Genomic DNA, 23,645 nt, shown 5'->3' with positions numbered 1-23,645 from the left:
GAAAAGCCGCTGGGGGCAGATGAACTCACAGCCATGATCGATGGCGTGCAACGATCCGTATCATGCGCCTCGGAGTGTCCAAATGGCTGCGGAGTGGAGGAGGCTGTATAAATGAGCGTCACAAATGCCCCCAACAAACAGACGGGACGCTCTTGGATGTTGTATAGAAGAATAAAACAAGCAATGGCAGTCCTCCAAGAACCGATCGTCGCAGAGACCACTCTGCTGAATGGTAACCCCGCCATCTCAGCGAGCCTGGCGAATGAAAAACATGCCACTATTACACAGGTCAAAGCTGTGGATGATGCCAGCGATGTTCCATCCAGACCGGCCTTCGAACTGGAGGAGCACCCAATTGACCAAGTACGACCGATTTCCGTCGGTATAATTGGCGCGGGACTGTCGGGAATCACGGCGGGAGTGTTGTTGCCAGCCAAGCTGCCTGGCTTAGATCTGAGGATCTACGACAAGAACGCGGATGTGGGAGGAACATGGTATGGCATATACTCCAATCTGAGTTCCGTTCTGACTGAGTAGGTTCGAAAACACTTATCCTGGCGTAAGATGCGATATCCCCGCGCATGTTTACCAATCTGGGTTCGAGCCCAACACGCAGTGGACCGAGGAGTTTGCCCAAGGCCATGAAATCCGGGCGTACTGGCAGGGCGTAGCGCGCAAATACGATGTCTACAAGTATCTTCGGCCGCGCCAGAGGGTCCAGAGCGTGGAATGGGTTCCAGCAGAGGGAAAATGGCGGGTTACTCTTCAAGATCTGAACACACAAAAGGTACTATACCCCCCCGGCGGATCAGATCAGGAGGACCAAGGCTAATTGTGCAGGTCTACGAGGAGAAGCTCGACGTGGTGATCAACGCCATCGGGCATTTCAATGCATGGAAGCTCCCAGACTACGAAGGCATCCAGGACTATCAGGGACCGCTCTTCCACTCCTCCAACTGGAACCACAATGTCGATCTCACAGGCAAGCGGGTTGCGCTTATTGGTAACGGAGCATCGGGTCTACAGGTTCTCCCTTCCATCCAGCCGATCGCAGCGCACGTCGACCACTATGCGCGGAATCGCACCTGGATTGCCGATTCTTTTGGCACGACGGGAGTCCGTCGGCTTGAGCCAAATCTCTTCTCTCCGGAACAGCTAGAGAGCTTCAAAGACCCAGACGCCTACATCAAGTACCGCAAGAGTGTCGAGCAGGGCTACTTCTCTCGCTTCGGGGCTGTCTTCAAGGGATCTTCCGAGAACAAGGAACAGCGTGAGAAATGGACCCAGCTGATGCTCCAACGGGTCGTCGACAAACCCGAACTCGGAGAGAAGATCATTCCAGACTTCCCTCCCAACTGCCGTCGTCCGACACCTGGTCCAGGATATCTGGAAGCTCTGACCAAGGGAAACGTCAGCTACATCCAAGCTCGAATCCAGAAATTCACCTCGAATGCGATCATCACCGAGGATGGAACCGAACGACAGGTGGATGTGGTTATCTGCGCTACCGGAGCCAACATTGATCACTCACCCCCCTTCCACATAATCTCCGGAGAGATCGACCTTCAGTCGGCTTGGAAGCACGACGGCCTCTACGGCCATCCCTATAACTACCTAGGCGTGGCCACGCCCGGCTTCCCCAACCTCTTCTGGATCGGAGGACCCCATTCCACTGGGCATGGCGGAAGTGTGCCCAACAGCATCGAGAACCTCGTCACATATATTGCCAAGATCCTGAGGAAGATCCGCAGCCAGGGCATCAAGGCCATGGCGCCGTCGAGGCAGGCCGCCGATGACTTTGTCGAGTACTGCGACCGGTTCTATCCCCGGACGGTATGGAGCGAGAACTGCAGCTCGTGGTACAACGGCGGTCGCCCCGGAGGACGAATTCACGGCCTGTTCCCCGGAAGTGCGGCGCATCTCAACTATATCCGTCGCGATCCGCGGTGGGAGGACTGGGAGTATATCTACACCAACCCCAGTGGGAATCGGTTCGCCTACTTTGGCGACGGATGGACCAAGAGAGAGAGAGACGAGGAGGCGGATCTGACGCCACATCTGAAGAAGCCGGAGACGATTGATCTACGGTCGTATCTGGAGGGATGGTGGGATGTGTAGTAGTTAGATAGAGGGTAGGTTTCAATAATGTATCATCCTCAAATCATACGCCAGATAGCGAATTGGCTAGCATCTCCCGGGTTTGATAGATAGAATATCCACAACGATCCTGGATACCGATTGCTGCGTAGTCAATCTAGCACCGGTGATCAAGAACCAGTGACTTTAGTGATATGTTCATAAAGAAGCCCAGCTGGAACTCATATAGCCTACTCGTGCCTAGGTCGGGTTTACAGTTCAACAAGCTCCAGATGTTTCAGGGGGTATTCAGCGCCAATCCATTGACATGTAACGTTGGAGTATAGTATTATTGTACTATCTATTCTTTCGCATACGCAGGGACCTCCTCTCCCTCGCGCCAAAAGTACTTCGCGCCAGGATGTGTCTCTGGCAGCCTGTTTTGTCCCTTTTCGCCGTACATGTTCTCCCGTAGGGTCCCTCCAGGCACCGCATAATCGTCCCAGAACAGACCTCGTCTGCGCAGTTCCGGCAGCAGATACTTGATGATATCGTCAAACGTGTCTGGAATGGTGGCATAGCTGAGGTTGAAGCCATCCACGTCTCCTACTTCGACCCATCTCTCCAATTCATCCGCCACGGTCTTTGCACTTCCAATCACCTTGGCTCCATTGCCTCCCAGTCTCAGATATTCAGCAATGGTCTTCTTGTCCCACTTCTTCCCTTCGGTCCCAGGCACCGTGCTGGCCCAGTGGTTGACCATGCTTCGGACGGCAGGCAGCTCAACAAATCGGAAATCCTGGTCATCGGCATACTTGAACAGATCGTAACCGGACCATCCGCCAAACAGCGCCAGTGCGCCTTCCGTATCGCCATACTGGGCCAGCTCCTCGAACTTGGCCTGCGCGGCCTCATCCGTCTCCGCCACGATGACCAACAACCCGGCAATGATCTTGATCGCGGACGGATCACGGCCCAACTCCTTCGCCTGCGCTCGGATACTGTCGACCGACGGACGCACCAGCTCCGGCTTCTGCGCATGCAGGAAGATAGCCTCGGCATGGTTCGCCGCAAACGCCTTGCCCGCCGTGGACGTCCCCGCCTGCAGTAAGAAGGGCGTGCGCTGGGGGCTCGGCTCGCACAGATGCGGACCGGGGACATTGAAGTACTTCCCCTTGTGGTTGATTTGACGCACAGCCTGGGGATCCGCGTATCCGGCCACGCCATCCCGGGCGTTGACTGCGCCGTCGCGCCACGAGCCCTCCCACAGCTGGTACGTGACGTTCAGGTACTCGTCCGCGATGCGGTACCGCTCGTCATGCTCGACCTGCGTGTCCAGCCCGAAGTTCCGCGCCGCCGAATCCAGGTACGAGGTCACGATGTTCCAGCCCACGCGGCCCTCGCTGAGATGATCCACCGTGGAGAAGCGGCGGGCGAGCGCGTACGGCGCGTCGTAGGTGGTACTTGCGGTGATGCCGAATCCGATGCTTTCGGTCGCGGCGGCCATGGCCGAGACGCTGTAGAGGGGGTCATTGATGGGGAACTGGGCGCCGGCGGGGATGGTGGGCTCGAGGTTGGCGGGGCCCTTGTATACATCGTAGCCACCGAGGACATCGGCAAAGAAGATGGCGTGGAACTTGGCGGCTTCGAGCTTCTGGGCCAGCGCGATCCAGTGCTTGATGGATTTGTAGTTGGGGCCTTGGTCGGTGGGGTATCGGTGGAGGCCGGGGTTGAGGTGGGAGGGCGATTGCATCGCAAACGCGTTGATGATCAGTCGTTTAGGCATAGTGAAGGTATGGATGTGCAGTGAAGAGGAGGGATTGCGAAAAAGAAGTGCCCTTGGATGAGTAGATATAGATGGACCTCCGTCTTCGGCTTCATATCAACAATCACGACATATCTGTGAATGCGATCTACCCCACCACAACAAAGTAGGATGGAGCAGAGAGGGGCGTGAGGGGTATCTTCTGAACTGGTATCTCTATTGATTGACTCAATATGGACAGGTTAGAGAAACATGTGCGACTGAGTGTGATGTCTCAATGGGCAGAAGAGACGTGCGCAAGATGCCAAATTGCGCCACACTTGGCATTGATGAGGAAATCTTCCCCAATGGAGAGGGAGACAAACGGCGGCAGGTTAGGAGAGAGAATGCTCGGATACTTGCATAGCTTGATACGGTATGTTTAAAATTGGCGTTTAGATACTCGAAGAAACCTCGAGGGTTGAGGGTTGAGGGTTGAAGGGTACGAACCGCCCTGGACTATAGCAGATCTATCACCATGAGTTACTTGGTTCTAATTCAGTAGTAAAGGCGTCAGACAGCTGTAGTCAACTTAAAGTGATAAAAAGGTATGGTTATAGTGATAATATGTACAAATCCTGTCTAAATTTGGGTCTATGCGTGCAATCATTTCTCTATATCCATGACAATTCGTTTCCCAGATGCCTCTCCCTTTTGTAACAACTTCAACGAGGCATTGATCCCTCCTAGCCCTCCCTCTGCCAGTATGATATCGGGGAGTTGGAGTGTCTCAGACCGCAACAGTTCCTCCAACCAGGTTACTATTGCCTCGCCCACCGCCGGGGACGTATGGAACAGTTTGATTGGCACTGTGTGGTAGATGATGTTGCTGTCCTTTTCCTTGGGAAGACCAGTCAATCCTAGTAGATGCGCATGCGAGCCGTCCCCATGGACCGATGCGTCCAATGTCCGCTGTAGGAGAGTTGACGTCTCTCTGCCGACGATGTCGATAGCATATCGAAGTTTACCCCCCGTCACGCCACGAATAATTTCCACTGCTCGCTCGGTATCGTGGCGGTCGATGAGGAAATCTGCACCGGCGGCGTGAAGTCGAGCTCCGTGTCGAGCTACGTCTGCCACACAGATGACTCTTAATCCTGCCCTCTTGGCAATCTGAAGAACAATGTATCCGGTGGTGGTCGAGGCTATCATCTTTTAGCTGTGCTCCACATGGCGTATAAGGGTGCAAGATCTCATCTCACCTCCCCATATCGCAAGCCATTCTCCTGGCTTGAGCCTCTCCTGTTCTGGTGCTGACGAGAAGCATTCTTCTTCTATATCCGCTGGGATCTCACTCTGGTCAACCTGGGCCACTGTATGTGTCAGGTCAGGCCCTTGTGACCGCGAGACATGACCAAAATCCAATCCCAGCGAAACCCCTAACGCGAGAGCCGCAGCCACAAACGCCACCCCGAGCGATGCCGACGCATGCACGCTCTTTCTTGACGGGATGCGGGCCGCGTTGAAGTGTGTCGCCACAGCATACTCCTGGAACGCAGCCTTGCGGATGTCGCGGTAATCCGTCGAGGGAACCAGGACGATATCCCCGGTTCGTAGACGAGTGCATCCGTCCGAGACTTGGACTACTTCGCCGGCGAGATCACGTCCGTTCACCCACGGGAGGCTGGGGATGCCAAAGTTGTAAAGACTACCACTTAGCAATGCTCCGCAGTAGGGTGACGGGAATACTCACGGCCCTTTCCAGTCGATGGGGTTCAACCCGATGGCTTTGACCTATGCATCGTCAACCCTGGGCGCTACGTTAGCTGGATGAGAGCATACCTTGATCAAGATCTCGTCTTTGTGTGTGAGCGTAGGTATGGCATGATTATCGACAAGCGTGTATTGTTCCCCGATTCCTCTGAGTAACAAGGCGTTCTGGATGGGCTTGTGCTGTATTTCTGCAGCAACCTCTACACGTTCGATGACAGTCGACTCCAATGCCTTGTTCACGTAGAGATGCCGATGGAAGGATCGTTCGTCCACATGGCTAGTCGTGATGTAGGTTGATACCGTAGTCATGTTGATATCCCGCGAATGGTAGTGTGTGTGGGTATCGAGAGTGGTTGAACAGGGGGATGGTCCATATAACATGCGCCTGCTACTGAACGAAATACACCAGGTGACTCTTATCTAAACATTCCAACTATCCAGACATGTATTCCCAGAATGAGCTTATCTACTCTCGCATGCGTGCATAATGGCGCTCAGCGGGGTGATGATTGCGTGCTGGACAAGCCAGTACATCTCTCGGACGAGAAAAACAGATACAAAGCGAATGTCTTCGTGCGGAGTACAGCAGCATTCGCCATCAGGATACTTTAATCGCCAGACTGGCGTCTCATAATTTGCTTGAGATGCGGGTTGACTTGACTCGTGGGGAGAATGCGGGATGGTGTCATTAGGGCTGGCGATGGCGGAGTGATAACAGACGTCGATCTTTCCAGCACGACCACTTTTGAAATTTCAATTTGCAAATATGAGAGGCCGTGGTGTTGGTTTTGAAAATAAATAGATATGGATATAGACCAGGTCCACAGCAGTTGGGGGTGTCGACAGACGCCAGAAGCAGAGTTGCATCAGTCGCAGCAATCAATATACACACGCTGTTAGAGGCACATTCTTTCGGTCCACGTCGGAATGTCGGTCTCCATACTTGCAGGGATCCTGTCACGTCTCACAGGATTCTCACCATTAATAATGCTGTTCACCTGCACCTGCCTGGCGCAATGGCGCGCGAGGATTGATCATACCGACAGGCGACAACTCGTATATCTAACTCGAGGGTGCAATGTAGACCGTCAATAATGCGTCAAAAGTCCACACCATGAATGACACAGACAGTCAACCGCTGTTAGATTCCAGAACAGGTCCTGATGAGGCACTCTTCTATGAGTCCATCCCGCAGATCAGGCAGAATGGACGCCCAATATCGACGCGCGACACCGTTCCCGAGACAGCTACCTATGGCCGCAACCTCAACTGGTCCAGCGCGTATATCCTGGTGATTTCCCGCGTGATTGGCAGCGGCATCTTTGCAACACCGGGTTCAATAGTAAAGTCGGTTGGAAGCGTGGGGTTATCGCTGTTGGTATGGCTGGTCGGGACCATTCTGGCTGCCTGCGGACTCGCCGTGTCGATGGAGTTTGGGTGCATGTTCCCACGGTCTGGCGGCGACAAAGTGTATCTCGAATATACGTATCCTCGTCCGCGATTCCTAGCGTCGACTCTGATTGCGGTTCAAGCGGTTTTGCTCGGGTTCACCGCGAGCAACTGCATCATCTTCGCCAAGTACACGTTGTTCGCGCTCAGCATCGACCCGACCGAGTATCAGCACAAGGCGTTGGCTGTCGGGCTTCTGACCGCCATTACAATTGTCCATGGGTGTTTTCTTAAGTCTGGTATCTGGATCCAGAACATGTTGGGGTGGGTTAAGATCTTCATGATTGGGGCCATGGCGCTCACCGGGCTGTGGGTGATTCTCTTCCGTTCCAATGATTATGAGTACTCGAATTTGGCATCGACGGCTGGCAGTCGGATAGGGTACGAAGTCTTCGAATGGGATAATCTCTGGGAAGGGTCGAATTGGAGCTGGAGTCTACTGTCGACGTCGCTCTTCAAGGTCTTCTATTCCTACGCTGGGCTGAACAACGTCAATAATGTCCTCAATGAGGTCCAGGATCCGATTCGGACGATCAAGTCCGTCTGTCCGTCTGGATTACTCACAGCTTGTGGATTGTATCTCCTTGCAAACATCTCCTACTTCCTCGTTGTTCCCATCGACGAGATTAAAAACAGCGGCGAGCTGGTAGGGGCCCTCCTATTCGAGCGAGTCTTTGGAGCGCATGTCGGCAGGACTCTGTTCCCTCTGGCAATTGCCATATCGGCAGCTGGGAACGTCATGGTGGTCTGCTTTGCCTGGGTAGGTCGATCCACTGGCTGTCTGCAGAAGCTTGCATAATGACTCTCTAGGGTCGAATCAACCAGGAAATTGCGCGGCAGGGGTTCCTCCCATTCTCATCTGTTCTCTCATCTTCTCGCCCATTCAACTCCCCCCTTGGAGGACTCATCGTGCACTATGTCCCGTCTCTCCTGGTGATAGCCCTTCCTCCGCAGAATGACGTGTATAATTTCATCCTTGACGTGGAGGGATACCCTGGCCAGATCTTTGCTCTCGCAATCGCGATTGGCCTTCTTCTCCTGCGAAGGCGACAGCCAAATCTACCGCGTCCGTTCAAAGCGTGGCTTCCTGCTGTGTGGCTGCGGATTGTCGTGTGTGTTGCCCTCCTGGCGGCCCCGTTTATTCCTCCTCCGGATCAAAAGGGCGACGTGGACTTTTTCTACGCGACCTATGCCATCGTCGGGGTTGGAGTGTATGTATCTTTTTTTTCCTTTTCCTTTGCATGCCTGCAAGTGCTAAATGCCCTCTAGTCTCTTGTTTGGTGTGGTCTATTGGTATATCTGGACGGTTCTTCTGCCACGATGGGGAAAATATACGCTAGAAGAGGAGGTGGATGTGCTGGACGATGGCACCAGTATCACGAAGCTGGTTCGTTCGTACATTTTCTAGATCTATGGGATGTCGGAGTATTGGATATCTTGAGTTGATCTGGTGTATACGATCCGGCGTCTCGCGTACTCTAGACTTTGCTTTCCCTTCTATGCTGACTCGTTTCGCACTGTATCCCAAGAGAATCTGAATATAACACAATCAATCATCTACTTGAGATATATGCTAGGCTACACAATAAACAGTTTTCTCTAGAATCACAATCAAACGACCCCGTGAACGAGTCTGTCCCATGAGCTCGGTATCTGACGGCTTACAGCCCAGCATCTGCTTAACAACTTACATTAGAAATGCATTCTAGGATCCTGTTTTCTCTGTGCAACCTTTTCAGTGGCATGATGTTCAATCCAGTGAGTGAAGAATTTATCAGCAGGTTTATTGCTTCTTCGGTGTATGAACCCACAGGAATTACGTGTTATCGGACAAATGGGCCTGCTACTAAGTCTTTCAATAACCTGCATAGAAACCTATATAAACATGATAATGACACACCTTTCCTTCTAGAATCATTCCAACTCAAGAGCATATCAGATCTAAAACATGGCATCCGCAGCCGTCCAACCTCCAACCACCCACGAGCCTCTGGTCCAGACCACGACTACACTCCCCGCTACCAACGCACCCCACCATGTCCAAACGACCCTTAACTTCCTCAAGGAGAACGAGGATGGCTCTCCTCCGGTGCCAAGCTACGCGGGCAGACCAGACACCTACTATCGACCCTCGGTAACACTGCCCGTGACCGTCCACGACGTAAGCGGCCATGAGTCGGAGTATACGTTGGACAAGAACGGCCTCCAGTTCTACTATCACGAGAGCAAGGAGAAGGACTTCATCGATGACGATATCATCAGCGGGATTACTACCTCGAGACCGAGCAGCTGCTCAAAGACGCGTAAGTCTGACACCACACCTACATCCAAACTCCTACAATAACATCACCAGCACTGGTGCGTCCCGCATCGTCATCATCGGCCACATCATCCGCCGCCATGCACAAGACGCTGTTACGCCGGCAGGATACCAGAACGCCCCCGTCCGGAGCGTGCACATCGACCAGTCGTACGCCGTGATCAAAGGGCGCGTCAGCCACTACTTCCCCGAGGATGCCCCCGAGCTTCTCAAGGGCCGATACCAGATCATCAACGTCTGGCGGCCCATCAAGACCATCCTCAAGGATCCCCTCGCCGTCGCCGACTCGCTCTCCTTCCCGGACGACGACCTCGTCCCGACCAAGCTTGTGTACCTGCACCGCGTCGGGGAGACATACTCGGTCAAGCCGAACCCGGGGATCAAGTGGTACTTCCGGTACGCACAGCCGCCGGAGCTGGTGACGCTGTTCAAGTGTTATGATTCCAAGACGGATGGGCGGGCACGACGGGTGCCGCATTCTTCGTTTGTGGATCCGGCGACGGAGGGCGAGAAGGTGAGGGAGAGTATTGAGACTCGGGCGCTGGTGTTCCATCCGGAGGATCGTGAGTAGAACATAGACATAGGTCTGTGGGGGGAGGATCCAGTAGTAGACTACCAGTAGGGTTATTATTCCTTATGTCGCTCAGCTGAGATGGCTGGAGCGGTTGATTTGTGAACAGAAATGTCTGCGCCTAATTGAAGGGTCCATCTTATTTAACGACAGCGCTGGCATTTCACTGTCTCAGTAGTTAGCATAATATCAAGATCATCGTTGAATGAGTCGTGTATTTTTCATTTGACGGCGTGCGGATGTTCGCCTGTCACCCGGCAATTGATCATCCTGGCTAATATTCCGTGCGAGCACGTAATCGACCTGGCAAACTGCAACATCCCAACATTGACTCCAATCACTGCTGGCACTATCTATCCCCCGGTCTTACAGTGTAATGATAGCCTTGGCTCTGGCCCCGATTTAAGGTTATCGTGGGAAAGAGTGAGCAGTAGCATCTTCTATGGGAAGTCGGCAGCAATTCTCTCGCCCGAGGCATATAAAAGAGCAATCGATATCGCTGTAGGATCGCCTCGTATTCAACTCAATCGGCCATAGTCATGACCAGTACCGAGAAGGATATTCGTCCGATAGACGAGGAAATTGCGCACAGCCCGTCCCCGGAGCCAAAGAAGTACCCAGGTAGGCGCACCCTCCAACCGCACAATACAGTGCCTAACAGATCAGTCAAATGGTACCGTTCGACCTTCTACAATGCCCTCATCCTTGGAATCTGTAACCTCCTCGCCCCGGGTATCTGGGGAGCGATGAACTCCCTCGGCGCCGGTGGAGCAGAGAAACCATACCTGGTCAACACGGCCAACGCGCTGACTTTCTGCCTGATGGTTGTCACCTGCTTCTTCGGGAGCGCGATCGTCCGGCTCATCGGCATCAAATGGACGCTGATCGTCGGGACAATGGGATACGCTCCCTATGCCGCGGGACTGTACACCAACAACCGATACGGTACGGAGTGGTTCGTCCTGCTCGGCGCCGCGCTCTGCGGGCTCTCGGCGGGGATCTTCTGGATGGCGGAGGCGGCGATCGCGCTCTCGTACCCGGAGCCACACAACCAGGGCCGCTTCCTTGGGTTCTGGCTGAGCTTCCGCGTCGGCGGCCAGATCCTGGGCGGCGCGATCAATCTGGGCATCAACTCCAGTCGCGCCCAGGCCGGCAGCGTGTCCTACACGGTGTATCTGGTGTTCATCGCGCTGCAAGCGCTGGGCCCCTTCGCGGGGCTCCTCCTCAGCCAGCCGGCGCAGGTGCAGCGGACGGACGGGATCCCCGTGCGGCTGCACATCTCGCACCGCCCGCTGTACGAGCTGCGCGCGATGACGAAGCAGTTTCTCCGGCGCGACTTCCTGCTCATCGTGCCGCTGATCGTGCAGGCCGTCTTCACCGAGGCGATCATGTTCACGTTCCTGTCGCTGTGGTTCTCGGTGCGGGCGCGCGCGCTCGGCTCGTTCCTGTCGGGCATCATCGCGCTGCTGGTCGGGAATCTGCTCGGGGCGTTTCTGGATACGAGGCGGCTGTCGCTGCGGGCGCGCAGCCGCGGCGCCTTCATCGTGATCCTGGGACTGCAGGGCGCGTGGTGGGTGTGGGCCACGGTGATCGTGACCGAGTACCACCGCACGCGGCCGACGTACGACTGGGTCGATTCCGGGTTTGGACGCGGGTTCGCTCTGTATCTATTCTGGGTGGCTGGGTTCCAGTTGAACTACATGTATCTGTATGTGTTGCTTTCCCGCGGCCGCGTGCACTATTTCGCTGATATGATGCAAGGTACTTTGTCGTGAGCAATCTGGCTTCTAATGAGGAGGAAGTGATCCGGCTGGCCAGTCTGCTTCGAGGCACCGAGTCTGCCGCGCAGGCGGTATCAGTACGTATCCCTTCTAGTCCCCTGGCTTCGCGAGGAATGGAGTGTACTGATATCTGGCAGTACGGCCTGGACAGCGTCCACATCATGGGTTCGGTGGGCAGCAGCTATCTGAATTTTGGATTGTGGGCTATCGCACTGCTGCCGGCGTGGCTGGTTGTCAAGGAGATCGGCGTGTCGTTGGGCGACAAGAAGGTGGAGAGAGAAGCGCGCCAGCTGGAGAACAGGGGGGGAGAAGAGTGATTTGACCAAATGCTGCGGATATAATAGTAGACCGAGTGCTATATAACAATCAACAAAAAAACAAACATCAATGGTATCAAGCTACGCCCTCGCCAAAATCCACTCCGCCAGGTCGTCGGCGAATTCCTGCCGGTTGTCCGGCAGGTCCGCATGCAACAGATGACTCCATCCCTCGTAGGTCTGGAACTTGCGATCGGCAACCTTGCCTGTCTGCCGGTCAAACCAGCTCTTGGTGGCGTGGTAGCTGGTGACCTGGTCTCCGTCACCGTGGGCCACATACACCGATTTCACGCCGGTATTGAGCACCAACTTGCCCGATGACAGAGCGGCGGCGCGGTCGAGCATGTTGGCGTACATCTCCAGGGTGCCCGTGGTGTGGTTGAACGGATCCTCCTTGAGGGCCTTCTGCACGGCCGGGTCGCGCACAACGGTCTCAACGCTCATGGGCTGCACGAGCTGGAACCGTGGCAGGATGCGGCCCGCCAAGCGACCCAAGAACACGGTCACGACACTCGGCTGCTGTTTGGGGTCGAGGCCGATGAAGGGCGCCTCGAGCATGATGCCGGCCAGGCGCGACACCAGCGACTGATACTTGGGGGTCGAGGCGAGGGTCGCGACCAGCCCCCCGCCCATGGAGTGGCCCTGCACGAAGACGGGCAGTTTGGGCTCGGTGTCGAGCTGCGCCTCGATAAACGCGGCCATGTCGGCCAGGATGGTTGCGGTCGGGCCGGTGTGTCCACGGTCCGCCTTAGTCTGGGCCGACCGTCCCCAGCCGCGCTGGTCGATCCCGGTGCAGAGGATACCGCGGCGGGCCAACGAAGGGAACAGGTCGTACGTGTTGTTGATGTGGTCACTGAAGCCGTGGAAATGCAGCAGTTTTGCGACCGGGGCGGGAGGCTGGATGGTCAGCTCGCTGTGTGTGCTAGGGGATGGGATGTGGATCCGACTTACCGTCCATGTCTTCTGGTAGACGAGGACTCCGTCGGGGAGCTTGAACTGGGCCTCGGTGGTTTGAATGTCCGTCATGATGGAGGATGATCCTGATCCGTTCAGGGAAGATGGATTTGAACTCAGCTTGAGTTCAAGTCTTTCAGTCTTTGAGTCTTCGAGTCATCGAGTATAGAGAGCTGAAGCCACGTGAGTGGGTGAGCACGTGGGAAGCCGCGTCGGATCTCGGCTGTCCCGAAGAGGCTTAGCGTGGTATGCCGGCAGTAAGGCAGTGAGGCAGTAAGGCAGTGAGGCAGTAAGGCAGTGAGGCAGTAAGGCAGTGAGGCAGTAAGGCAGTGAGGCAGTAAGGCAGTGAGGCAGTAAGGCAGTGAGGCAGTAAGGCAGTCAGGCAGCCAGCGTTGGATGTGATATCGATGAATGATGAAAGAACACAGGTCCGTATTGGTTCGCTTGTACGATTCACCAATTGATTCCAGCTATGCCCATGCTGAGAGATGCTATGTCGGAGTGCTCCAGATCTAGAAATACCGCTATGATGCTGGATTTGTTGTCCAACAGCTCATAGGTGATTATATATGTACATATATGTATATTTATACACGTTAGGCCTATACGGAAGGATAACTCAACAGCCATATTGAATTGTTGATTACTTTAGATGCGATCTAAAAATAGGAATGGATCAGAATACTATATTCCCTATTGATAGCGTCCAAATATGCACAGTACATGCCAGCTGCAGATGACCAGTCGGATTCCTATACTCCGCCAGGATTTCATTCTATGCTAATAGCAAGTCACTGTGCACGCTAATACTCGAGTAACCACTGCTCAGCTACTCTGGATTTGAAACACTGTAGGCGCCGGATTGCTCAATGCCCACTTCACTCCATTCGCCATGACGGCATCCCATCTCTGGCACTCGGACAGCGCATCATACCGCCGGAAGTCATGAGGGAGACCAGGGAAGACGTGGACATTCGTAGGAACACTACCCAGTCAGCATCACCTTTCACACTCCGTCCCGGGGCGGTTGAACTTACCCATTCTCGGCCAACAGCTCTGCGTAAAACAACCCCTCATCCCGAAGCGGATCATGTCCGGCGATGGCAAACGTCGCCGGGGGCAATCCCTTGACCTGCGCAGCGACGGCATTCCCCGGATTCAATCGCACATCCGTCTCATCTTCCGGGGGCCCCAACATTTCTATGAGCAGTTTCATGCGGCTGACGGGGAGGATGGGGGCGGTTGCATTGTCCACACGGCTCGACAGCTCAGGGTCTTTGAGCCTGCTCAGCTGCGGGGCGTAGCAGGCTTCTGTAACCAAAGGAGGGATTCCCAGGACTTGGCCTTTGATCTTCGGTCGCTGGGACAATCCGCGGTCCTTGCCGAGGTTCTGCTTGAGACTCAGCGATGCAGTCAGCCAGGCACCGGCCGAGATCCCGCCGACCACCACGTTCGCGCCGTCGCCGGCAAGTTCAGCCTGATGCTCATGGATCCAGTGGAAGGCGTCCTCACTGTCATTCCATGCGACGGGGTACTTGTGCTCGGGCGTGTGGCGGTAGTTGACATTGACCACCATCACCGGGGTGTCCTGCTGGCGCAGCGCAAGCACAATTCGGGAGCAGATTGCATCCTCCGACGCCACCGTGCCAAAGACAAACCCCCCTCCGTGAAAATACAGGTAGATGGGGAGTGGCTGCGAAGCGGGTACATTGGCCGGACGATAGCTGCGAGCTTCCAACTGGGATCCGTCTCGTGTTGGGATGGTGTAGTCCTGTCGAACAACCTGGGATTGCAGCCCTACTCGGGTCAGACGGATACAATCCACACTGCATGGCGGACATACCCTCGTCAATCATGTCTTTGGCGGCCGCCGCCTCTCTTCCTCGGTTGACCAGCTCCTTGAGAGTATGGATATCGAGGTCATTGGGGGCTGGCGGCAATGTCTTCTCCAAAGCAATCCATTCGTCGCTGGGACCGGTGTATTTCGAGTAGTCTGCCATTGCGGTGGAGTTCCCTGATGGAAAGTTGTAAGGATCGCGAAGGGTCCTTTATGGTCCTTTATGTATATAGCAAGACACCTGCACAGGAGAGCATAATACGGCAGACTATAGCTACAAAGCTGCCACGATAGATTTTTTACTGTTGCCTACTCCGGAGTACCACGGAGTAGTAGAGTAATATTTGCCTACTGCCACTGTCTCAGAGTAGATATTATTAGCATATCATGAAATGTACCCATACTACAGAGTATTAATCTAGTGAAGAGTTGAATAGCAGGTATAATAAATATTCATAATATTAAATACACTATATCAAATAGTAGGCATATCAAGATATCGAATAGCAAGGATATTCGTAGGAAGATCCCTGGCTGCGTATATTTGTTATCTATCTATACAACCTACTAAAGACTATATAGCTACTCCCTCTAGGCTAGACTGTAATAAAATAAAGATCTAAGCATTAATCAAAAGACGAATTATAAGTGAAGAGGCTGGCCTGTATCCTTCGAGTAAACAGAGAATTCCTGTCCCTAAAAACACGGTTTGGAGCAAGATTCGAAACATTATTGAAATGCGACTCCTCCTATGCCGAACTCAGCCACGGGTCGTTCAATAATTCCCTCGCAGTTTTTCTTTCCTCCGGGACCCATTGCAGCATTGACCGTACAAATCGGAGAAAGAGTTGTTGATTCTGTCCTTCGAGGTTTTCTTCCGCTTCTTCCAATGATCGTGAAGGTACGGAGACACCACCGGCACCTAACCAATTCCCTACGGAGTATATGAAGATTAGCTTCATTAATCTCGTAGCAACAGTGAGTCTAACCCTTCGCGTCAAAAACGTTGCGCGTTTCTTCGCTGCGCTGGAGAAAATGTAGAGGGGGCAGCCCCAGGTATGCCACCATCTCAGCAACATGATGAGAGGGTGAGTATTCCTTGTCTTCGTCCAGTGCGTTAAACAAATGCTTGTCTTCGAAGATGTCCCAGATCTGCAATGATCGTCAAAGAAGGTTCCTCGACGTTATTAAAGGGCTCAACCCACCACGGCACCGAGGTTCCATATATCAGCACTAAAGCTCCATTGCATGTCAAAAAGGACCTCGGGAGCTTTATAAACATTCGGTTGAATATTTCCTCGGTGGAATTCCCCTATCCTAGCCTCTCCCAGATCACACAGTACGGGTTGACCCCATAAATCGTGCTTCGGTAGGGAAAGCTTGCGAGACATATAGATTGTACGAGTGCTATCCAGCGTCTTTCGTGGGCTGGGGTGTTGCTCTTCTTCTTTTTCAAATTCCGTCAGGATTGACTCGTCGTCGATGCTCAGCATAATATTCGATGCCTTGATATCTATAGCCCCGTTAACGGACCATGGCACATTCGTAAGCGATCCAGAACAGATCAGTACCGGAATGAACGACATTTGCCTCGCTGTGAAGAAAATCGAGGGCTTGCAATAGACAGATTAATGTCTGCTTGAGTAGAGGCTCACTGAATTTGCCCGACCTCGCTTGCATTCGGAGCGCATTGATTGACAGGTGCATCGGGGGATGCACCAAACATCGGTGGATGCCGTATGGGACAGAGATGTCGAAAGTATCATAAAGGCCCCGAATATAGGCGCTTCCCACATGAGATCGACCCAGCTTGCTCAAGTGTTTGTAAACTTCCACCTCTCTAGAGAATCTTTGCTCGGAATGGGTGGCCGTAAGAACTTTGACCGCAACATAAGTCCGGGTGCTAAAAGAGAACGAGTTAGTGTTAACCATCAGGTACCCAGCGGTAATGGAAGGAGTCCTACCACCTATCTCGGCATAGCCATACGGTCGAGTAAGCTCCATACCCCAGTTTTCCCAACACTTTATATCTCGAATGAAGAAGCTCGCCCATGCGGACCGGATAGAATTGTTCGGGTCTGTAGAATGGAAGGGTCTCCTCTTCAATACGGCTCGAGGCGTTGATCTGACGAGTTTGAGTAGCCATGGAGCGACGGTGTTTGATGGTTGGCTGTCGGGTAATCAATTGCTTCCACCTGGTAAATATTGCACTTTGTCTTGGCATCGCAACGAGGGCTTGGATTCCTGAAATGGAATACCTTGGGTGGTAGAAAAGTCTGTTCAATACTTGGGTCCGGAAGAAGAGGTGAGCAAAGAGTTGGCTTGACGCAGGGGGAGAAACGATAATGATGGCGAGGCTGAAACGGATCAATTCGCCGCTGGTACGTTTCGTAAGAGAAGTTCCTGCTGCTTTAAAGGTAGGAAGATCCTAGTTACGTATAGTTAGTTAGTTATCTAACTAGTGAAGCTATCTAGATTCTTATAAGTTTTGCCATGGCTGTGGTCTTAGACCCCGTAGACCGGTAGCACGATGTGTACCATTTAGGGTAAGAGATACGCCTACTACTAGTTACTACTCTACTCTACTGACCCCCATATAAAGGCAACGATTACCTCCATACTAATGATACTACCGTCAAGTGTTCGATTCCACTTTGGCCCATTGCTTGCTCAGCTCCCACAGCCTCTCCTCCTTGTCCTTGTCAAATGCCCAACTGCCGTTACTCCACCGCATCCCCATCCGGAGGACAAGGATGAACCGCCACTGATGCGCCTTCCAGATCGAACCCGCCCCGGCCCTCTAGTTCACTAGAAGTGGCACCATAAACAGACGTCGCACACGCCTGGGCCAGACTGGTCAGATACTTGCACACCTTCTCGTCCTTCTGGATGGCATCCATCTCCGCTGTTGAATGCTTCTGGAGGTTGGGACTGACAAATGCCCCAGGATGCACGCTATATCCACGGAGACCCCGAGATCCATAGAGTCGCTCAATCTGGGTGGTCATGTAGATGTTGGCGGTCTTGCTGGACCCATATGCCAACCAGCCATTATAGTTACCCTCGAAGTTGATGTTATCCAGTTGGACTGGCCCATAGCGATGGGCTGCCGAGGCGACACTCACAACCCGGGAATGGAAGCTCGGCGTGGAGCTCTGCAGCAGGAGATCCTGCAGATGCCAGAAGAGCGCAAAATGCGACAGATGGTTGGTCCCGAACTGTAGTTCGAAGCCATCCTTGGTGCGGTCCTCGGGGGTGTTCATCACGGCAGCATTGTTGATGATCACATTGAGCCTGCTGCTTTGGTTGCGGAAGGTGGTGGCGCAGGCCTGTACGCTGGCTAGATCGGTTTGATCCATGTGCAGCAGACGCACCCGCCCCGTCTCCAGCACCGACCCTAAAGCCTCCTTTGCCTTTTCGATATTGCGCGCGGTCCCGTAGACAGTGGCCCCGGTGACGGCCATGGCTCGTACAGTCTCGACTCCAATGCCAGACGAGACACCCGTGATCAAGACCACTTTGTCTTCCCAAGCATTGACTAGCGCTTCGTCATGAATGATCTGCTCCCCCGTGACGCGAGCATCCCCAGGACCGTTCAGCACTTCCCATCGGTTCCGGTTGGCGTAACGGCCGGATAGCTGGAAGGGGTCGCGAGAGACGAGGGACATTGGTCGACGCGACGATTAGCACGCAGAGCTGGTGATAGGCTGGTAGCTTCGAAGTTGCTATTAGAAAATGAGCGAGAAGAGGTTACATTTGTGATTTATATCGGTATACCGTCGAGTGCTGTAGTTGTCTCGAACATACAGGATCGGAGATATCGGGCATATCTGAGCTACTATACTAAATGCTGACTGACCCAGTTGGACTAGGAATAGCTACATTTAGAGCTAAAAAGACAGGGGCGAATGAAGACATTGTCAGGTGGGGAGTTCCTACTATTCAAGGCTGACCCTGTATACCTAACTGGCCGTCTCTTGCACTAGCTTTACGCATCTCAGTGTTAGTGTCCACTGGTTATACTCCGGAGTATGCTTTCGGCTCAATAAGGAGGGCGATCACTGTTGAATAGTCGATAACTGTGTCAGACGAGAACAAGATGAAGTTTTGATTCTACCTCATCTGGTAATCTAGATAGAGTGCGCAATGTAACCTGATGTAGCGACATAGCTGATACAGCTGAGCTAGACCAAGTCCCCAATGCACGGTGACAATTCCATCTCTACAGCTATTGTGACCCCCGAGATGATTGACAACAACCCCAATGAACGGGACGGGCAGGTCGCAAACATTAGCCCATACGCAACGGATACCCCAGCCCCAGATGTACTTAAAATGCCCCCTTGCCGGGTGTAGTATCTCCATTCAGTGCGGCGCAGCCGGCATCATACACCTTCTGGTCCAGAATACGCGCCTTGGACTCATTCTTGTATCCCAGTCCGACGAGCGTTTTCCCTATCCTCGTTAGCATGCCCTCATCGACGACAAAAGCGACCAGACCCTCACCAGTAGGCTTATACTTCGGCCACCCCAGCTTCTCCAACCCGCGTTCCGGATCCTTCGCAAACTCCACCCACGCAGAGGAGATATACGCATTCGTCTTTCTTTCCACCTCACTATCCGGGATCCCCGTGATCTCCTCCGCCGTGCCAAAGACCATGTGCAGATCCGTCCCGTGATACGCCCCGCTAGTCGGGTAGAGCCTCAGGTTCCAGAAATCGCCAAAGTACCGTGCCTGCCAGGTGGAAACGCCGTGCGCGGCGCGGTCGGCCGCAGCGCGAGAGGAAGGACAGGTAAACGCAGCCTGGTTGAACCGGTTCCAGGCCTCGTCGGTGAGGTCGATCCCGCCGGCGAAGGCGTTGATGCGGTAGTATCCCGCTTCGTTGTTGTTGCTTGTGATGAGGTAGGGCTGGCTGGGGTCAGCTATGATTTTTTTTTCTACCCAGGAGAGAGAGGGGCGGGGGGGACCGTACAGTCTTGATGAACTTGCCCTGTGCCGAGCGCTCGGCGTAGTTATCGAACACCGTCACCCCGTCCACGGTGGGGTGGAACTGTGGCTGGGGCAGAGCAGGCGACGGGGCAAACGGCACTTTCTTCACGGCCGATAGCACCGCGGCGACGGGCTGCTGACGGAGGCACGCGACCACCTGGTCGACGGGGTCCGTGGAGTTGCCGCAGCCGAGGGTGCCGGCGACGTAGTAGAAGTAGCTGGCTGATTCCTCGGCGGTGTTGGGTCGGAAGCTCAAGGCCGTGCCTGAGTGGGAGATCAAGCCGCGGACCAGCGGCTTGTCCGTCCAGATATATGAGTAGTAGTCGACCGAGGCGCCGCCGGCGGACTGCCCGAAGATGGTGATGCGCCCTGGGTCTCCGCCAAACGCCGCGATGTTGCTGTGCACCCATTCGATGGCCATGCGCTGGTCCAGCAGACCGACATTCTGGGGGAGCCCGGGGGCACCGGAGAATCCGAAGATGTTCAACCGGTAGCTATCTGGTCAGCGGGGTGCTATGGAAAAGAGAGAGAGGGAGAGGCCCAACTTGAAGGTGACAACGACGACATCATTCTTGGCCGCGAGGTGCTCGCCCGTGTACATGGGACTGTGAGCACCTCCGACGCTGAAACCTGGGTTTGTTCAGTACTCAGTAGATAGAAGCGGCAGGATTCCCATGGAACATACGGCCACCATGGATGAAGACCAAGACCGGCTTCAACTTCTGCGTCGGCTTAGTCCACACATTCAGATACAGACAATCCTCGCTCTGGGGCGTGCCCAACTGCTGCGCAAAGGTCTTGAAGATCGTCGCGCCCTGCCGCGTCAGTCCCGGGTAAGCTGGGAGACTGGCGATATTGGCGGGACAATCCCTGCACAAATTAGACAGGATCCTGAGACCTGGGGGCTACCTATAACATACGGGCTCTATCATTCCAAGTCAGCCCAGCTCCACATATGATGATATGACACAGGAGACCCGAGACCTACATAACCGTTGGCAAGGATGGTGCCGGTGCCGTTATATGGGACAGGGGGTGCGAATCGACCGATTCCTGTTGGTGAGACGGCATAGGGGATCCCCAGATATTCAGACACCGTAGGCTCCGATGCAGCATGGCCTCGGACAAGACCGCTGCTGGTCTGCACCGACTGCCCAACGGGATTGTATGGCCTGGAGTGTGAATCGGACAGCAACTGGGCATTGACTACAGTAACGAGGACCAGCAGGGTCTGCCAGAAACCGAGACGGAAATGGTTCATGGTGCAATTGTTCCCTCCCGAGGCAACGCGAGAAGTGTGTTTTCTTTTTTTACTATTTTTCCTTCTTCTCTCCAAGAGTACTGTCTGTATACGGGGCTGCAGGATGCGCCGATACTAATATAGTTGGCTGTTTCTCGAGTCGAACGGTGTCGATCCACACCCGAAGGAGAATTGCGCTTCGCTAAAGACTCAGACATGGTCCACTTGGTCGGAGGAATTCTTTTAGTGTCTCGTAGAACTTCCTCCTTTAGCTCGGGTTCAGTTTCGATATCTCTCTAGACGAATAGATAGTTGGGTTACAGGGACGAGGAGTGAGACCATCCTTGGCCATTGTTCAGGGGTAGAGAATATCGTTCTGCATTAAATTGAAACGCTGAAGGATTAATATCATGCATATTTTACGAGAGCCTGCGAATAGCCTCAAGTTCTCCACCGCCATGATGAAACAATACGGATTGACCGCCGGAATAGGCTCGAATGCCGGACAACTTTCCCGTTCCCATGGCTCATCTCGATCTGCTCCACGCCATGATATCCACCCGTGTCGCAGCTGCTTCCACCACGGAGGGCCAATCCCTCTCGAATTTGGTGTTGTAGTAGCTTGTTTCCACACGAGCGTCCGATTAGCACTGGCTCAAGAATCCTAGATCAGCTGAGATTCAATCACCCCCCTCCGTGGGCATTGATCTTCCTTCTTCAACGCAGTCCACAGTTGTCATGCAGCTGTGAAGATGCGGCCAGCATGTCCTATGAGATTGGTTTAAGCACGCCAACGGTGCCCAATCGCGGCTTCACGCTATGGATCTGGTCGGTGGTGATGGTCATCCTGTCCGGCCTCTTTGTGGGCGGTCGGTTGGCCATCCGTTACTATAATCGCCGTGTGGGAACGGACGACTGGACGATTCTGGCGTCGCTGGTATGGCACTCGAGTTGGTGATGGGGGGGGTTTGATCGTGGGTGCTGATCGCGGGTAGATCTCGTCTGTGCTGCTCTCTCTAACCGAATGTTCTGGTAAGGATGGTATCTCATCAACCGATCGAGTATTCACTGACGGTCTAGCCGTGCATTATGGCTATGGCAAACATTCCAGGGACATCGAACCGCATGACCGGATCATCGCGCTGAAGGTACGCCCGTCGTCGCTCTCCCAGCTGCAGGGACATGCATACATACTGACCGAATAGTGGTTTTTTGCGGCCCAGGTCATGTACAAAGTCGTCATTACCATCAACAAGATCTCTTTCCTCTGCCTGTATCTGCGCATCTTCATCCAGCCGGTCTTTCGCCGCATTTGCTATGGCGGAATCGTCTTCCTGGTCGCCTGGGGTCTGGCATATATCCTCGTCACCATCTTCCAGTGCACGCCAATAGCTTCGTTCTGGGATAAGAGTATCGTCCACAAGACCTGTGTCAACAGCAAGGCGCAGTGGCTGTCGTACGCGGTCATCAATATACTCAGCGACGTGGCAATCCTGACGCTGCCAATCCACCCGGTCACCACGTTGCATCTTCCACGAGCAAAGAAGATGGCGGTCGTGGCAATCTTTGGCATGGGACTATTGTATGTTTTTTTTTTCTCCTTCAGGTTCACCATGCCCATAGCTAACCATCAATAACCATCCCTCAGCGTCTGCATCACCAGTATCGTACGCACCACTACCCTGGCCGGGTCCGCCGACAACAAAGACCCTACCAGTAAGTTCCATCCTCGCCTAGCCAAACTGCATCATGCTGATTATCAGGCGGCCCAATCCCGGCAACAATCTGGAGTGTCATCGAAGCCAACGTCGGCATCATCTGCGCCTGTCTCCCCGTGTTCCACCAGCCGCTACAATTCTGCCTGCCGTGGCTTTTCGGCTCGCCGCGCTCGAACCCCCCGTCCGGGCGAACTCGCTCGCGCCCTAAAACCCAGAGGGACCGGAGTAACGGCTCGCTGCAGGATCCCAAGGATATGTCTTGGCGCAAATTGCATGGTAGCGGGGGCAGTTACTCGAACAATGTGTCGACCCGGGGGTACGAGCTGAACGACATCGAGGAGACGAAGACCAGCCACGAGATCCTGCGGGTGATGGATGTCGAGGTGTCCTATCAGGATGATCGGAGGTCGGATGCGTCCTCTCGGCCGTTCCGAAAGGGAGGGGGGTACTAATGCTGGCTTTTTGGTATATTATGGATCTCGCATAGACGAATCGACCAAACGTGTCATCCCTGACGGAAGACTGGGGGGTGTTGCTTGTGTGAATGATAGTAGCTCTGCTTAGCTGGTGTCCAATCAACCCATTGCGAGTCATGTTTGCCATTTACCTGGGGACGGATGATCTCGTTCCTGAGCCAGATCCGTAGTGGGTGTGTATAACTTTCCTTACTGGAGGGAACATCCTGTGCAAAGCCATGCAGTCAATGATCCCGACAGCAGCACATTTCCTCCTGGCACACCCTGGTTAAACGTCTGATCACATTCCTAAGTCTCGCATTCATATTCCTTTCGATATATCCTGATTGAATACGAGGCTGTATGCACCAAGAGTCCGCGTATATATGAAGCCAGGGATCCTCCACTGCGCCAAGGACA

The 23,645-nt window shown here is 53.9% G+C and overlaps 12 protein-coding genes across 12 annotated transcripts, besides 2 other annotated features; 5 read left to right on the top strand and 7 right to left on the bottom strand.

Moving 5' to 3' along the window:
- Positions 1-183: 183 nt before the first annotated feature.
- On the top strand, positions 184-2,118 carry ACLA_042330 (flavin-containing monooxygenase; the record flags this gene model as incomplete). Its single annotated transcript, XM_001271436.1, has 3 exons — positions 184-494; positions 538-787; positions 841-2,118. The coding sequence occupies 3 exons, from the start codon at positions 184-186 to the stop codon at positions 2,116-2,118; spliced, it is 1,839 nt and encodes a 612-aa protein (XP_001271437.1).
- A 319-nt stretch (positions 2,119-2,437) lies between these two features.
- ACLA_042320 (LLM class flavin-dependent oxidoreductase) lies at positions 2,438-3,862 on the bottom strand (the record flags this gene model as incomplete). The annotated part of the gene is made up of 1 exon (XM_001271435.1): positions 2,438-3,862. One exon carries the CDS (start codon positions 3,860-3,862, stop codon positions 2,438-2,440), a length of 1,425 nt encoding a protein of 474 aa, XP_001271436.1.
- A 624-nt stretch (positions 3,863-4,486) lies between these two features.
- On the bottom strand, positions 4,487-5,902 carry ACLA_042310 (zinc-binding alcohol dehydrogenase family protein; the record flags this gene model as incomplete). Its single annotated transcript, XM_001271434.1, has 4 exons — positions 4,487-5,025; positions 5,083-5,528; positions 5,574-5,614; positions 5,663-5,902. 4 exons carry the CDS (start codon positions 5,900-5,902, stop codon positions 4,487-4,489), a joined length of 1,266 nt encoding a protein of 421 aa, XP_001271435.1.
- Positions 5,903-6,707: 805 nt separating this feature from the next.
- On the top strand, positions 6,708-8,450 carry ACLA_042300 (putative methionine permease; the record flags this gene model as incomplete). The annotated part of the gene is made up of 3 exons (XM_001271433.1): positions 6,708-7,802; positions 7,853-8,253; positions 8,312-8,450. 3 exons carry the CDS (start codon positions 6,708-6,710, stop codon positions 8,448-8,450), a joined length of 1,635 nt encoding a protein of 544 aa, XP_001271434.1.
- Positions 8,451-8,990: 540 nt separating this feature from the next.
- Positions 8,991-9,933, top strand: ACLA_042290 (uncharacterized protein; the record flags this gene model as incomplete). Its single annotated transcript, XM_001271432.1, has 2 exons — positions 8,991-9,349; positions 9,396-9,933. 2 exons carry the CDS (start codon positions 8,991-8,993, stop codon positions 9,931-9,933), a joined length of 897 nt encoding a protein of 298 aa, XP_001271433.1.
- Positions 9,934-10,472: 539 nt separating this feature from the next.
- Positions 10,473-12,031, top strand: ACLA_042280 (DUF895 domain membrane protein; the record flags this gene model as incomplete). Its single annotated transcript, XM_001271431.1, has 3 exons — positions 10,473-11,641; positions 11,695-11,791; positions 11,852-12,031. 3 exons carry the CDS (start codon positions 10,473-10,475, stop codon positions 12,029-12,031), a joined length of 1,446 nt encoding a protein of 481 aa, XP_001271432.1.
- An 81-nt stretch (positions 12,032-12,112) lies between these two features.
- On the bottom strand, positions 12,113-13,057 carry ACLA_042270 (acylglycerol lipase; the record flags this gene model as incomplete). The annotated part of the gene is made up of 1 exon (XM_001271430.1): positions 12,113-13,057. The coding sequence occupies one exon, from the start codon at positions 13,055-13,057 to the stop codon at positions 12,113-12,115; it is 945 nt and encodes a 314-aa protein (XP_001271431.1).
- Positions 13,058-13,239: 182 nt separating this feature from the next.
- Positions 13,240-13,371: a microsatellite.
- Positions 13,241-13,376: a microsatellite.
- A 434-nt stretch (positions 13,377-13,810) lies between these two features.
- ACLA_042260 (alpha/beta hydrolase) lies at positions 13,811-14,985 on the bottom strand (the record flags this gene model as incomplete). Its single annotated transcript, XM_001271429.1, has 3 exons — positions 13,811-13,970; positions 14,023-14,782; positions 14,829-14,985. 3 exons carry the CDS (start codon positions 14,983-14,985, stop codon positions 13,811-13,813), a joined length of 1,077 nt encoding a protein of 358 aa, XP_001271430.1.
- Positions 14,986-15,571: 586 nt separating this feature from the next.
- Positions 15,572-16,968, bottom strand: ACLA_042250 (protein kinase domain protein; the record flags this gene model as incomplete). Its single annotated transcript, XM_001271428.1, has 5 exons — positions 15,572-15,756; positions 15,812-15,974; positions 16,028-16,335; positions 16,394-16,725; positions 16,787-16,968. 5 exons carry the CDS (start codon positions 16,966-16,968, stop codon positions 15,572-15,574), a joined length of 1,170 nt encoding a protein of 389 aa, XP_001271429.1.
- Positions 16,969-17,542: 574 nt separating this feature from the next.
- Positions 17,543-18,490, bottom strand: ACLA_042240 (short-chain dehydrogenase; the record flags this gene model as incomplete). The annotated part of the gene is made up of 1 exon (XM_001271427.1): positions 17,543-18,490. One exon carries the CDS (start codon positions 18,488-18,490, stop codon positions 17,543-17,545), a length of 948 nt encoding a protein of 315 aa, XP_001271428.1.
- A 662-nt stretch (positions 18,491-19,152) lies between these two features.
- ACLA_042230 (carboxylesterase) lies at positions 19,153-21,073 on the bottom strand (the record flags this gene model as incomplete). Its single annotated transcript, XM_001271426.1, has 5 exons — positions 19,153-19,731; positions 19,796-20,306; positions 20,358-20,442; positions 20,498-20,717; positions 20,801-21,073. The coding sequence occupies 5 exons, from the start codon at positions 21,071-21,073 to the stop codon at positions 19,153-19,155; spliced, it is 1,668 nt and encodes a 555-aa protein (XP_001271427.1).
- Positions 21,074-21,815: 742 nt separating this feature from the next.
- On the top strand, positions 21,816-23,222 carry ACLA_042220 (uncharacterized protein; the record flags this gene model as incomplete). The annotated part of the gene is made up of 5 exons (XM_001271425.1): positions 21,816-21,989; positions 22,048-22,200; positions 22,258-22,634; positions 22,701-22,768; positions 22,816-23,222. 5 exons carry the CDS (start codon positions 21,816-21,818, stop codon positions 23,220-23,222), a joined length of 1,179 nt encoding a protein of 392 aa, XP_001271426.1.
- Between the last annotated feature and the right edge of the window lie 423 nt (positions 23,223-23,645).

This window comes from Aspergillus clavatus, genomic scaffold (genome assembly GCF_000002715.2).
Source record: "Aspergillus clavatus NRRL 1 1099423829802 genomic scaffold, whole genome shotgun sequence".
NCBI classification, from domain to species: Eukaryota; Fungi; Ascomycota; class Eurotiomycetes; order Eurotiales; family Aspergillaceae; genus Aspergillus; species Aspergillus clavatus.
This window is presented reverse-complemented; position numbering and strand designations above follow the sequence as displayed.